The sequence below is a fragment of the Anopheles aquasalis genome, chromosome 2 (assembly GCF_943734665.1).
Source record: "Anopheles aquasalis chromosome 2, idAnoAquaMG_Q_19, whole genome shotgun sequence".
NCBI lineage: Eukaryota > Metazoa > Arthropoda > Insecta > Diptera > Culicidae > Anopheles > Anopheles aquasalis.
The window spans coordinates 87,025,647-87,038,146 of NC_064877.1; the positions used below are offsets into that span (position 1 = coordinate 87,025,647).

At 48.7% G+C, this 12,500-nt stretch overlaps 4 protein-coding genes across 6 annotated transcripts in view; 2 read left to right on the plus strand and 2 right to left on the minus strand.

Moving 5' to 3' along the window:
• The window catches only part of LOC126568874 (alpha-taxilin), a 2,651-nt gene extending 38 nt beyond the window's left edge, over window positions 1-2,613 (minus strand). Inside the window, exons 1-5 of one of the 3 annotated variants that reach the window (XM_050225545.1) lie at window positions 2,374-2,613; window positions 1,192-1,699; window positions 972-1,118; window positions 728-908; window positions 1-644 (exon numbers count right to left, since the gene is read on the minus strand). The exon at window positions 1-644 is cut by the window's left edge and continues 38 nt beyond it. In XM_050225545.1, coding sequence (XP_050081502.1) covers window positions 237-644; window positions 728-908; window positions 972-1,118; window positions 1,192-1,699; window positions 2,374-2,380 — 1,251 coding nt within the window. In that variant the 5' untranslated portion in view covers window positions 2,381-2,613 and the 3' untranslated portion in view covers window positions 1-236. Of the gene's footprint in view, window positions 645-727; window positions 909-971; window positions 1,119-1,191; window positions 1,700-1,778; window positions 1,995-2,373 lie in introns of those variants that run through there. The other 2 variants (XM_050225548.1, XM_050225546.1) reach the window with 2 other exon arrangements.
• Window positions 2,614-2,724: 111 nt separating this feature from the next.
• LOC126568875 (lysosome-associated membrane glycoprotein 2-like) lies at window positions 2,725-6,020 on the minus strand. The gene is made up of 4 exons (XM_050225549.1): window positions 5,758-6,020; window positions 4,191-4,556; window positions 3,892-4,125; window positions 2,725-3,811 (listed from the first exon to the last, which is right to left on the minus strand). Exons 1-4 carry the CDS (start codon window positions 5,825-5,827, stop codon window positions 3,477-3,479), a joined length of 1,005 nt encoding a protein of 334 aa, XP_050081506.1. The 5' UTR covers window positions 5,828-6,020; the 3' UTR covers window positions 2,725-3,476.
• Window positions 6,021-6,148: 128 nt separating this feature from the next.
• Window positions 6,149-7,255, plus strand: LOC126568876 (uncharacterized). The gene is made up of 3 exons (XM_050225550.1): window positions 6,149-6,304; window positions 6,374-6,712; window positions 6,805-7,255. Exons 1-3 carry the CDS (start codon window positions 6,257-6,259, stop codon window positions 7,174-7,176), a joined length of 759 nt encoding a protein of 252 aa, XP_050081507.1. The 5' UTR covers window positions 6,149-6,256; the 3' UTR covers window positions 7,177-7,255.
• A 1,407-nt stretch (window positions 7,256-8,662) lies between these two features.
• LOC126577728 (uncharacterized) overlaps window positions 8,663-12,500 on the plus strand; it is a 9,026-nt gene continuing 5,188 nt past the window's right edge. Inside the window, exons 1-2 of the mRNA XM_050239592.1 lie at window positions 8,663-9,110; window positions 11,964-12,490. Of these exons, the coding sequence (XP_050095549.1) occupies window positions 11,976-12,490 (515 nt within the window). The 5' untranslated portion in view covers window positions 8,663-9,110; window positions 11,964-11,975. The remainder of the gene's footprint in view (window positions 9,111-11,963; window positions 12,491-12,500) is intronic.

Genomic DNA, 12,500 nt, shown 5'->3' on the forward strand with positions numbered 1-12,500 from the left:
AATCTAAGTGTACCGAGGTAAGGCAAAACCAAAACTCGACCGATTGAGAAGATCACGCAGACATTAAACGGAAGGGCAAGTGTGTAATAAATATTATTAAAAAACACAAAAAAAATGTGAAAGCTTGTGCTGATTGAAAGAGAGAGAGAAAGGTAGAGAGAGAGAGTGCAGTTGAAGCTCGGACTAGAAATGGGACCAATGGGGCGGAGGTGGGTTTGAGGTTGGTCCATTAACAACTACGTCTCCACCGCGCCAGCTACGACAGGTTTCTCTTCCTCTACCGACGATTCCGGCTCGCTAACGGCCACCTCATGCCCATTCACTTCACTAGCTTTTGTCGGTGGTTCGACGGTCTCACTATCCGTCGGTTCGTCAGGTTTCTCCTCTACAATGTCACCCTCGCTGGCGGATGCGGCTGGCAGTGGTAAGTTTGCTTCCTTCAGAGCGGCCAAATACGTGGCACGTTCTCCCTGGAGTGTGCGGCACAGCTTCTGTAGCTGCGACAGTTGCCGCGTCGTTTTGGTCATTTGCTTCTCGCGAGCGATCTGATCGTCCAGCATCTTCTGCACGGTGGCGTTGCTCGTTTCCCACCGTGACTTCCACGCCATGGTTTCCTTCTCGAGTAATTTCATCTTCTTCGACATCTAAAGGACACAGGAAAGAGAAAAGGAATCATCAAGAGGCTGCTTGTTGCTAGGAGACGCTCGCGTGTTCGCGTCACCGTTACCTTTTTCATGTCATCCTGGTAGCCTTCGTAAATGCTTCTGCTCTTCTTGAGCGAATCCTGGAACTCTCCGTAACGGTCAGAGTACAAATTCAGCTGGCTCCTTAAGTGCCCCTCTACTGCCTGTAGCTCAAGTAGTTGTTTCTTCGTCGATTGTATCTCCAGCAGCATAATCTGTTTCTCTCTGAGAGGAAAGAAATCGATTAAAAACGGCGTTTCGATAAGGCATTCCCGGTACACGACTTACGCTAGGAACTGTTCCTTCTGTGTATTGGATTCCATCGTCATTTTAGCCAGCTTGGCATCACTCAGCTGCGTCACAAGCTCCATCTGTTTGTTCATCTTTTCCATCTGTTGGTCCCGCTTTTCGTACTGCTCGAGAATCACCTTGAACCTGTCGATGCAAAGAATCGAATACAAAATTGAAAATTTAATCCTTGAAGGGTGTGCCAGGCGCTTGAACCTACTTTTTGGCCATCTCCATGTTGTCCTCCTTTAGCTTCATGTTTTTCTCGTTGTTCTCGTTCATCACCTGCTGTATCTCGTTCAGTGACTGTTGGAACTTTTCCTGCGTTTCCTTGCGGCGATCCTCCTCCAGCTGTATCTGGGCGAGGCTGTCGTCCTTGATGGTTTTGTTTTGGCGCTGCAGCTCGCGACACAGCGCCTCGAGCTTAGTTTTCGTCATAGCCATCTTGTCATGCTCGAGAATGAGGTTTTCTCGTTCGCGCTTCGAGGCATCGAGCGTACGATCGTACTGCTTGTGCAGTGCCTGCAGCCGTCGGTTTTCCTTCTCCGACTCCACCAACCGTTTGTAGACCGCGGCATACTTTTCTTCCACCGTCATCCCGCTGAGTGCTTTAGTTAGCTGCTCCTCGATCTTAGCCTCACGTTGTCGTTCTTCGCGCAGCAGCTTTTTCGCTTCGGCATTACTGCGGGGCTCCCCGTTGGATACTTCCATTGTTGTTGCTGCAACGTCTACGGAGAATGTGGAAAAAGAAAAGTGTGGCTAAGAAACAAGGGCTTACTGGCTGGATGGTTCCTCTTTCCCCATTACTGTTTGATCGATTGAAGCGATTGATTCCGAGAGCCACGAGGCAGCTCTCGCGCAAGGACGTACAATAAACCTACGAAACCTTCGGTAATAGTAAATAGATGATTGAACAGATGACCAGTCTTTGCGGTTGAAAATTTGGCAACGATAGGAGCACACAAAACCCTAAAAATCCTTTTTCGCGATCTCGTCCTTTCCGGGTGCTCGGTGCGTGGAAACGGTTTCGCTGTCACCCGTGCTGTTTGTTTACACTGCAGGGCTGCTTCGACCGCCTTGCTGCCCCGAGGGTTGCCTACCGGTGCACAACGTGAATTATTCAAACAATATTGGCCAAAAAACATTGTTTGGCGGAAAATTTTAATTTTAAACGAACTTAGGAAAGGCTGCATTTTCCGGTCCAAAAACATGTTCACGCTGATGAGATCCGCCGGCGAATCGAAAGACCCAAATAGAAAGGCACGTGGTGGAATCTCACGAACGTGACGAATTCCGAGGCTCGCACGAGGTTCAGTCGGAGCGGAAAATGGGGATGCGATTTTCACGGAGCACACATACACACGCGCATCAAAGATTCCGCTTTTCTTTTCCCCTTTCTCACCTGCCATCACTGTCTGCAAACCGCGGTTTTTACTGCTGCTTCCTTTTAAATGCTTCCTCCCGGTCCGTTTGGATCTGGAGCGAACGGTTTTCCGTGCTGGTTCCGAGGATCTAGCTTTTCTAGTTGCACAGTTCTGTGATGCAGTTTACGGCACCACATCCGGAAGGAAAATGAGAGCACCGTACGAGCCGAAATGAATCCCTTACGCGGTGCTTCGTGTTGTATTCGCCCGGAGATAAAAATAGCAGAAAACGTCGCGATCGACGATCAGCGGCCGCAGGGAAATAACGCAGCCTGCTACGGCATGGCATGGGCATGATTCAAATCGGTTGTTCGTTTTTAGCCAATTCGTCGCCTCGTTTCCTTCATTTATTTAGTGTTTCATAAAAATTACGCTATTATTACAGACAACTTTTCTTTTGCCAGTAAACGGTATGAATGTAGAATTTAGGGATGTGTGTTCCTGTGTTTTCCACCAGTTCTTCCAGTTCTACGCCCCTCGACGACGACGACGACGACGACCTTTGTTTGTTCAGTAAGCTTGCATATTCTCTCTGCTACGTTCTGCTTCTCAGTCGAATGTTTAATGGTTCTCTCCTTACTTTTATCGTAAAAATTTCAACAACGGACACTAGTTAGATGCTTCCCCTTCGTTTGAATGTCGCTAATTGATGCCCGCACACACCTCAGGCCTCTTACCTCGTATTGTACGTCTCTCTATATCTCAGGCTGATCGTTTTGGAAAGAAAATGAAAAGAAAAAAAATGGACCATCCGGGCCAGGGCAAACAAGAGCTTCATAATGGCGACTGGCATGTGTACGTGAGTGTGTGGTGTGCATTAGTCTGCTTGGGCAAAGGTGCAAAAAATCATAATCATTGGCCTTTTATCACGTTCGAACTTTGCTTTAATCGCGCAACACAATGCGCGGTTCCTTCAGCGCCAGCTACAGATGGATCGAAGCATTGCCTTCAGCAGATTAACCGGGGTAGGGGAAGGGGAAAGTCCGAGGTACCCTTTCCTTCAGCCAAAAACAGCAACACCGCTCCGCTCCGTGGTAGTGGTTTTCTTCACAGCTTGCCCTTCGCAATCGGAAATTATTCCTTAAAAGCTAACATATCCCTGACCGCTGGCACTGTTGCGTCCCACCAAGTAGGCAATGAGCATGATGATGATCAGCGTCACCAGTGCACAGCCTACGGCAATCGGCACAATATCGGGTGTATCGATGGCCTCACAGTCCTTGGCGATGGAGAACTTGTTGGTTCCCTTCTCATGGAACGCCTCAAGCTGCAGCTTCGTCACGACGACCGTCGGCTGTCCTAGTCCGGTCGCGTTGACGGTCATGTTCAGTACCTGCGCCTTGTTGCAGTGGTACGACATCTTGAGCGGCGTTTTGAACAGCGTCTGATTGTTACTAAGCACCACATATTCGCCAGCTGAAAAAAAATCGAAGCAAAGAAGCGGGGTGTTTAAGGTATACACTAGAAACGGCCACCGGTTATCCTTTGCTACTTACCCTTTGCATTCGGGAATGCCGGGCCCGCGGTGGTCAAATTGAGCTTCAACTCAGTGAGAGCGAAATCTTTTTCGGTAGAATTGAGCGCAAACACAATTTTCAGCGTACTATCCTGGCTGCTCGTCTCACTCGTGCGCCACTGCAGCTCAATGAAATTCGTCTCGTTCGCACACGATCCAGACTTTACCGTGGCATTGCTCGGGATGTTGTACAGCACCGTACGGGTTACGTTTGCTGTAATGGCAACGAGGAGATTAAATTTTTCGATTTCAACGCTTCATGGCACTCTGGATCCTTACCGTCGTCGTAGTAACTCAAGTTGAACTGCATGGCCATTTGGGCGATGACGCAGGTTTTGTTGTTTTCAGCGTAAGTCCAGGTTCCCATCACGGGCTCAGGCGTTGGGGTTGGCTGTGGCGGAACGGCCGTTGTTGTGATGGGTGCATCTGTGGTCGAAGGGGTGGTAGGCTCAGCGGTCGTTGTTGTAGGCTTAGAGGTTGTTGTAGTAGGCTTGGGGGTTGTTGTAGTAGGCTTAGTAGTCGATGTTGTTGGATCAACTGTCGTGGTTTTAGGAGGTTCGGTGGTTGTCGATGCACGCGTCGTGGTTGGCTCGGTTGTCGTCGTCGTCGTCGTGGTGACGGTTGGAGGTTGAACATCATTTTGAGCTAACGATGAAAAAATAAAGAATATAGATGTCACTTGATTTGCTTTAAACAAGGCCTACTAAACAGTTATTCAAAAGAACATGAGCATGTTGATACATCGTTGATAGAAAACGCGATCCCTTCCCTGTGGAAAGACCCACAGTAGGCACTGATAAGCGTACAAGTGCTGATTGGGATTAACATACCCGGGCCCACTAGGATGTCACCATGCTGTGAATATGTGCGCGATGCTATGCTTGTGTCTGTTGCGAGAGAGAGAGAGATGCCACAGCCAGCTTCTAGTCGCTTGTAATCTTCCAGATAGATTAAAATATTGTTTTTGCTCACACAAAACACTGCGGCTTCCGCAGTCGACTGTTCCATTACTCTTTTTACACAACGGATCAAAGAGCAAACCGTATGTCGGGTGTATAATTGGTGATTAACGGAACTCGATTACGACCCAGCATAGGAATGTTTAAGGAAGATTGTAGCACCATCATCATTCCCGCATGACCAACAATGATGCACCACCGAGAGAATTGTGTGGCAGAGTTATTGAACAAATTCTTGAAAGGCGATAAACGGCCACACACGGTGACTCTTTGTTTGTCCCGGGATTGATACGGTGGTATCCGTGTGCTGCTTTGCATGTTAGCCTCTCTGAGTCATCGCGTACCGATGATTGCGCTGCAAGAAAAATCGGCCGTCGAGGCAGAAATATGCTTTTCACACGAAACGATGCTATTGCTTCCATATTGATACTTTTTAGTCCCAGCAAAATGGTTGTAGAAGACGAAGCATGGGCGATAAATCGGGTAAGAAACGCCCAGTTAGTAACAAACAAAAATCAGCTGACACATACTCCGCCATCGCTCCCCCTAACCTTTCGCGAACGGGGTATGCTGTGCTGAACAACGCACAAGGCCACAAAGCTGTCGATAACTGCACTTCTATTGCGTATGGCGCTGGTGGGCCTGGGGCTGAGCCTCCGCCACAGCTCAGCTACTTTTCGTTCTTTGTTCTACTCCAGTCGCGCAGCTTTCGCCAGATGCAATCCGTTCGAGCGATAAAGGAAGCCATATTACTATCAGCGGCCAGGCGGGCGTCTCGTTATAGTTACGGCGTATTTCCGCATAATGCCCGTTGCCTCGGGCTCCGCACAGATTACACAATTGCCATCCGGTGGGGAAGCTGATACGGGATACGGGGCTATACTTACCGCTGCAAATCGTGAGGCCAGCCGCCACCACCACCAGGCACAGCAGCGATACGCGGAGGGAGCCCATCATTTATTGGGGATACTGCACGTCGCGAAACCGAAAAAGAACGAATCCCGGCCGGATGGAAATAAACTCAGTGATCGCGTTCCGGGCGCGGCGTATTCACGGACACTTTTCACACGGCGAGAAGGGCGAGCTGTTGATTTTGGAGTTTACGAAGAGAATAATTTGCGATTCCAACTCGCTGCGGGTTATATTTGTAGATTTGTACTGCGAGAAATGTAGGCTTTTGACAGCACGCCCGTCAGCTGGGCTGACAGCTCGAATATGTACCTGCTCGAATGTGGTCGAGTTGCGGAAAACCAAAACAAAGAAAATTATGATCGAAACGAACAGAAACCAGCCCAAGAATATTGCCCCAGCGTTTAAAAGCCGCCGTGAATTACCAACGAGTTCAACAGTTAAAACAGTGCAACGAATATCCCTATTTGCATCCCGATGGCATTCTGGAACGAAAGTGATTCTGTTTATATGCGTAAAATTGCGGTAAGTGCTGCTACGCTTCCACTCCACGGATCTACCTTTTAATCTTGTTTGATGTCCAATGTATTTCAGTGGTCTCGGGCATTGATTTTCCGGCTGATCGATGCGTATCGCACTGAACCGATGCTGTGGAATCCCCACGATCCAAACTTTAAGTACCGCGCAAAAAAGCGTGCCGCTGTGGCAAGGATTGCTCAGGATTTAAAGTTGCCCCTTCCAGCCGTGCGCCACAAACTGGACATACTTAAAGGGACGTACCACAAGTACAGGCGGGCTCGTGAAGCGCGAGGTGGAGAATTACCTGCCAGGATTTGGTTCGCTTACGACCGGCTTTCGTTTTTGGCTCCAGATTATAAACCTGAGTTGGACGCCTCCAATTTTACAACCGTTAAGATGGAGCGTGAAGAGGAGGTAAATGAATTTTTCATTTTCGTAATCGCGTGCAGGAGAATTGATGCTTTCATACGAATGGCAATATCTTAATCGGCAAATCATGTTTACAGACAACGTACACCATAACATACAACACTCAGAAGCAAAACAGTCAGCAAGAAACAAACCTGCCCCGAGACTACGATCCTCCACCACCATCCACTACACCATCAGTGCAGAGGAGCCAACCGGAACATTCGCAATCCGTGGGAGAAAATCTGCTACAGCTCAAATACGATGATAGAGAAACGTATACGTGGTCCCATCTGTTGGCATCAACCGTCGGTTTAATGGTGCGCAAAGCCGGTCCACGACCCGAGCCGGAGATGTGGCGACTCCAGGACTCAATCGTCCAATTGTTGCGCCGTTTCCATAACGGCGAGTTTGCCGAGGAACCGCTAGAGGAATCGCCAGGAATGGTACACAATAACGATCTTTTTTAGGTTTGGTATCATAATCACATATGCATTTATATACCCTTTTATGAAATACTAATGGAAAATAAAATTCGTTTCACGAGCATACGGCACTGCTTTTATGCTTTTTTGTGAGTGATATCGATATTTATGGTTTACGACCTACGACAAAGAATGACAAGAAATACATTAATGGTCTATGATGAAACACCTTGCGGAAGGTTAGTTATCTTATTTATGGTTGCTGCTGACAAAACCTGTTTTGAGACATTTTCGATAAGCAACACGATCGCTGTTCTTTTCTTAACATTTAGATAACTGAAGCATTTAATCGTACTTTGGAAACACGATATTTCACCCACGCTATTTGCAAAAAGGATCCTACGGCACATGCCTTTAGATGGCGAGGCTACATTGTAATAAAAGGAGACTTGCTCGGTGTCTTCCAAGGGCACAATCATGTCGCTTATAGTGCTGATAGCAGCCCTACCACTACTGCACTACCGTGATCGATCATACAAGTACAAGTTATACTACTTATACCAAGTCAGATCGATCACATTTCATTGATAAACCTGAAAACATAACTATTGTTCAATCAGTGTGTGAATTGTTAACCAGTTTCTTTGAATCCTTTTTGCATATTGTCACTCCAAACGGAATTCATATGTGTCCTATCGATTCTTCCAACGTTTCGGAAATTCCCAAATGGGTTCGTTCGTTATGCCATACGTTATGCCACGCACGTGTGCGATGAGATCTTGATTCTCTAAAATCATGAGTTCATTGCCAAAAAATTACTTTGCAAAACTAACTAATGGAACAAGTAATGGCATTGTTTCAATAAAGCAAATAAGTAGACTGGGTCGGCAAATTAACTTACTTCCGGATGATGCGCTGAATGCCGGACCGGAGGTGACACAGGGGACACCGTGCGCGCACATCGTTATTTCCGTTCTGTCCATTTCACCGCAGGTACAGTGAGCTAATGGGTGGGAATTTCCTACTCCCTACACCCATCCACCCAACATATTTAACCCCGAAAAGAAACGGTTCGTTATGGAACATCAATTTTTCAAAACACCTCGACCGCAACAATAGACCGCCGGACCGCTCGGGGCTCATTTGTGTTGCTTTTATGCCAGGCACGTTACGCAAATGCTTTTTGCCCGCTTTTTCTCCCTCAAACCCATCCATTTTTCATGTCGCACATGCCAACAATTGTACTTCTCGTGACTCACAACCCGATGCCGAGCATCAGTGCCAAAGAAGGGTTTCGTCCGCACAGGAGGATTGCTTCCGATCGGTGCCCCATGCTCCAAGGCGACACCAAGCCAAAATACATGCAGAAGAGTGGCCCCGTCCCGTATCACTAATACGACCCGCATCGGTATAGGTGGGGCTCGGACGATCGCGACCCCGCCAGCAGCAGTATCAGCAGCGGAGATCGCTTCTTCGCTCTCGCGGTTTATAGTTGCGCACCGGTCGAACAAGTTTCCAGTTCTCTCGAAACCAGATCTCGGAAAGGTTGTTGGCTGGGCCCTGGCCTGGGAACGAATCATTGGACGATCGCGGGTGTTTCAGTGTCTGAGTGATCGGTGCAAATTGACCAAACTGGAACCACTGGCTGATAGTGAGCTCTTTTTTTTTTTTACGACGAGTTCGGTGACAACGGACGGCACGATTCTCGGTCCCCAGGCCAGCGTCATCGCGTCAATTAGTCGTGGGTCTTCAGGATCGCGATCGATCGATCGTTCTGAGCGTAAAACATAGTGAAACCGTGTGTGTTTACGCCGTGTGCATTAGTGTATGCTCCGTGGAGATGGTGTGTAGTAGTGCCGCTTAGTGTAACATCGGAACAGAGGAAACCCCTGGCAAAAGTCTCCAGTCGCCGTAGCTGCACTCGACCAGTCATAGCTGAAGCAGTACGGCTGGCCAAAGTTAGCGAAACTTGCTTCCTGGTAGGTAAAACACATCGCTCAGTGGAATGAAAATGGCTAAGGAAGATCGAAATTACAAAACTTCAAAAACGGAACAGCTCCCCTTTAGCACGGTAGGATGTTTTGGTAGCTCTTATCAGCTACTACCGCCCCGGGGTCATCACAATCTTGCTCACCCCAGACCACGCGTGGACGTTCCCATTCCTGTCGTAGAGAGAAGTTGAAACTTCCATACAGAGTGAGGCACTGTGTTAAGAGTCCACAATCTTGCTCCGCTGCCTTGATAGATCCGAGGACACTGAGGGATACTTCGGCTGCGGAGAGGCACCTTGAACGACGACACAGACGCATGGGGCACGACGACTACTCGGACCATTTGCGGCCATTCTTATGACGATGTTGGCCGTGTTGACCAACACATGTGCGACCATGGTTCAGTTTTTTCTCTCTCTTTTTTAATTGAAATCACAGTTATTTTCATTATGAAGTAGAATCACGATTCATGGAGCACTCGATTCCCTGGCGGCCACCTTTTGCATACCCTGTCCATCACACTCTAGCCTACTAGGAGCTAGAGGAGTGTGGGGACCGGTTTGTAGTTTGGAAAGGAAAGTTATGAACCATCCTACACGCTCGTGATCCTTGGCGGAACCTTGCCTGTTTGGTAGTTTTTGTTCCGCAAAAGTGTTAAAAAGGAAAGCTCGAGGCCAAACCCGCCCATTTAACCTTTATTTTGCTGCTGCAAAAAAATCGCACCGTTACTGAAAGTATCTTCCCAAAAAAGGTTTAATCAGTGGGAGGTGACATGGGATGAACCGGAATATTGTTGAAGCTTGAAAAAGAGTGGCCTACGGAACAGTATCCGTATGAGTGGGTGTATATCCGGTTGAGTTTAAATCGGAATTGATTTCTTGAACAAATTGAAACCAGAGATTTAAAATGGTTTAAAATATTACTGGTAAAACCTAGTGCAACATCTAAATGCAACATAAAATATAGATGATTCTATCAGAGGAACGTACTGTAGAAAAAAACTTTAAACATTATAAAAATGGTCACGTGTTTCCGCCATGGCACAAGGAGCCGCACAGACAACAGAACATTGCAAATGAACCTCTAGAACGATCTGATGATCGAACGAACGATCGCAAATACAAAAAATGGCAACCAATGCATCGAACGGTACTACAATCATCCTCCTGATTGACCTCCATCCTACCCTTTTTTGCGCAGGAGATTCCAAGCTATTAGATAAACGATTCGTCACCCCCAATGTTTAGGCGAGTTAGAATGAAATGCAAAACAATCGCAAAGCTACCTCAACGGACACCAGCCGTAGCGCATCGCGCATTTCCCGTGCCCGTGAATGAGTGGTTTTTGCGGAAACCTTGACATCGGTGGAGTGCTGGCTAAAACCAGTTCACCGCATAAGTAGGCAACTTGCGTGTCACTGACATTTTCGAAATCCTCATCAACCCAGCACGTGCTGGAGAATAGTGTTCGGTGTGGATTTGAACCGGGAGGGGGTGGATGGATTTCGCGCTCGGTGTGTAACCTCCCGTAAAATCCAGCGGTCGAAATTCAGGTATCTCACTAGCCGAAACCAAAGGTAACGGGTGCCGGTATTGGCAGACGTTCGCCACACAGCCACAAGCCGGAAACGTGTGTATAGAGCCATAAAGCTTCGGTTTCGAATCAGCACGGTTAGTGGTGGTGGGCATCCGTATGGTGGTGAAGATATTCATCGGCAGTAACACCACCTGAACCGGTTGTAGCGCCATCCAGTAGGTCCGGTAACGGCAGAGGTTAGCATCTTTCGAGCATAGTCAAAACATTTCGCCAGTCCATCTCAACCACCGGTACCGTCCGGACGTGTCGGTTCCAATTTTTACCAAAAGGAATTCAGATGATACCAAACAAGGTATAGTTTTCGAGTGTCGAGCTGATCCGGCCGCGGCTGAGGCCCGTTGCGGAAGACGGCGTTCCCGTTCGTTTGCTGCGCCCGATAACCGCATTGACCTTCCACAGTGTAACAACGGCGCAATGTGATCGAGGTGGTACGGGTGTACTGTGACGGTGTGTTCCGAGGGACCATCCGGGCGAGCGAGGCCGTCGTGTCATTCCCTGTCCATGGTTTCCGTGGTTTACAGATGAGTTGAGAAATCATCAAAAATTTGAATATTTCGCGGTTGACACACAGCGTGGCTGCGGGCTCTCTTATCGGTCTAATGTGCTAACGATCCGAGTCGCATTCGAGAGAGATGCGATGTGGCTTTGCTGCCCGCATGAAGGCATTCGTGCCTTCAACGCAAACAACAGCGCCTGAGCGCCGTTGAGCAGCAGCAGCAGCACGACTTGGGTTTTTCTGATGACGTTCACAATCCGGTTCGCTCCCCTCCACCGGTGAAGCGGGAAGCTCCAAAACTTTGATTGCTGTTCCATCGGCACAACCATCTTATCGGCGGTGGGAACCCTCCGTCGCACCGCCGTCGTTCTAAACCAGCAGCATGAGATGCGTAGATTGGTGGTAGTAGAGCCGCAAACCGGTCCCCTCGGTCAGGTCAACGGCGAACGCGGCTCAACGAACGGAACGAATTGGAATCGAAGCGCGCAGGAGGTTTCGTTCTGCCGCTCTGCTCTGCCGCTCTGTGTTTGGAACGGAAATTGATCAATCATAGCCTTCCCCCCGTTCCATGATCATCATCGTCATGTTCCAGCAAAAACCTTCGCCTGTGCTGTTCGTCCCGAGGATCGGATGCATGATGAGCAGGCATCAGATTGCTGTGCTCATCACCGATTAGCTCAGATCGGATCTAAAAATAGCATTTGATTAGTGATCACTCAAGGTATCATTTGTTACTCTTCTACTTGCAGATCATCTTCAAGATGTGCACAATTCGCTCAGCAGCAGAGCTGCTGCTGCTCGTGGCGGTATCACTAGTGCTGATAGCCGCACCTACCGCAGGCCAGCTGAAACAAAACCATGGCCTCAACCAGCAGCAGAATCCTGGGGAAATTGCCCCGCAGCGATACTCCGAAAAGGTGCTGCTCGTCTCGGACAGTGTCACGAACCTGGCGCAGCGCATTGCACGGGCCATCTCGAGCCAGAAGAGCAAAACGGAGATCTTCTCCCCGGTTAGCATTGCCGGTGCGATGTCGCTCCTGCTGCTCGGTTCCGCCGGTCAGACGCAAAAGGAGCTACTGAGGGTGATGGGTCTCGAGCAGAACGGAATAACCTTCAAGGACATCCACATGGCATTCGGCCGGCTGTTCGAGGATCTGGTGTCGAACGAGGCGAGCCTCGAGCCGCTCGTCCACTGGCGCCGGAACGACAAGTGTAACCGCGTCGATAGCGAGGAGGACGAAGACGACGATTATCCGCCGGCATCCAGTGCAAACGAGTAAGTGCAG

What these genes read in the sequence shown, in the direction of transcription:
- LOC126568875 (XM_050225549.1), bottom strand. Translation starts at nt 5,827, where the DNA reads ATGATGGGCTCCCTCCGCGTATCGCTGCTGTGCCTGGTGGTGGTGGCG. An exon ending in TGGCCTCACGATTTGCAGCG is followed by an intron (nt 4,557 to 5,757) that starts GTAAGTATAGCC and finishes TTTCATCGTTAG; the next exon opens with CTCAAAATGATGTTCAACCT. An exon ending in CTTGAGTTACTACGACGACG is followed by an intron (nt 4,126 to 4,190) that starts GTAAGGATCCAG and finishes TTGCCATTACAG; the next exon opens with CAAACGTAACCCGTACGGTG.
- LOC126568876 (XM_050225550.1), top strand. Translation starts at nt 6,257, where the DNA reads ATGGCATTCTGGAACGAAAGTGATTCTGTTTATATGCGTAAAATTGCG. An exon ending in TTTATATGCGTAAAATTGCG is followed by an intron (nt 6,305 to 6,373) that starts GTAAGTGCTGCT and finishes AATGTATTTCAG; the next exon opens with TGGTCTCGGGCATTGATTTT. An exon ending in AGATGGAGCGTGAAGAGGAG is followed by an intron (nt 6,713 to 6,804) that starts GTAAATGAATTT and finishes TCATGTTTACAG; the next exon opens with ACAACGTACACCATAACATA.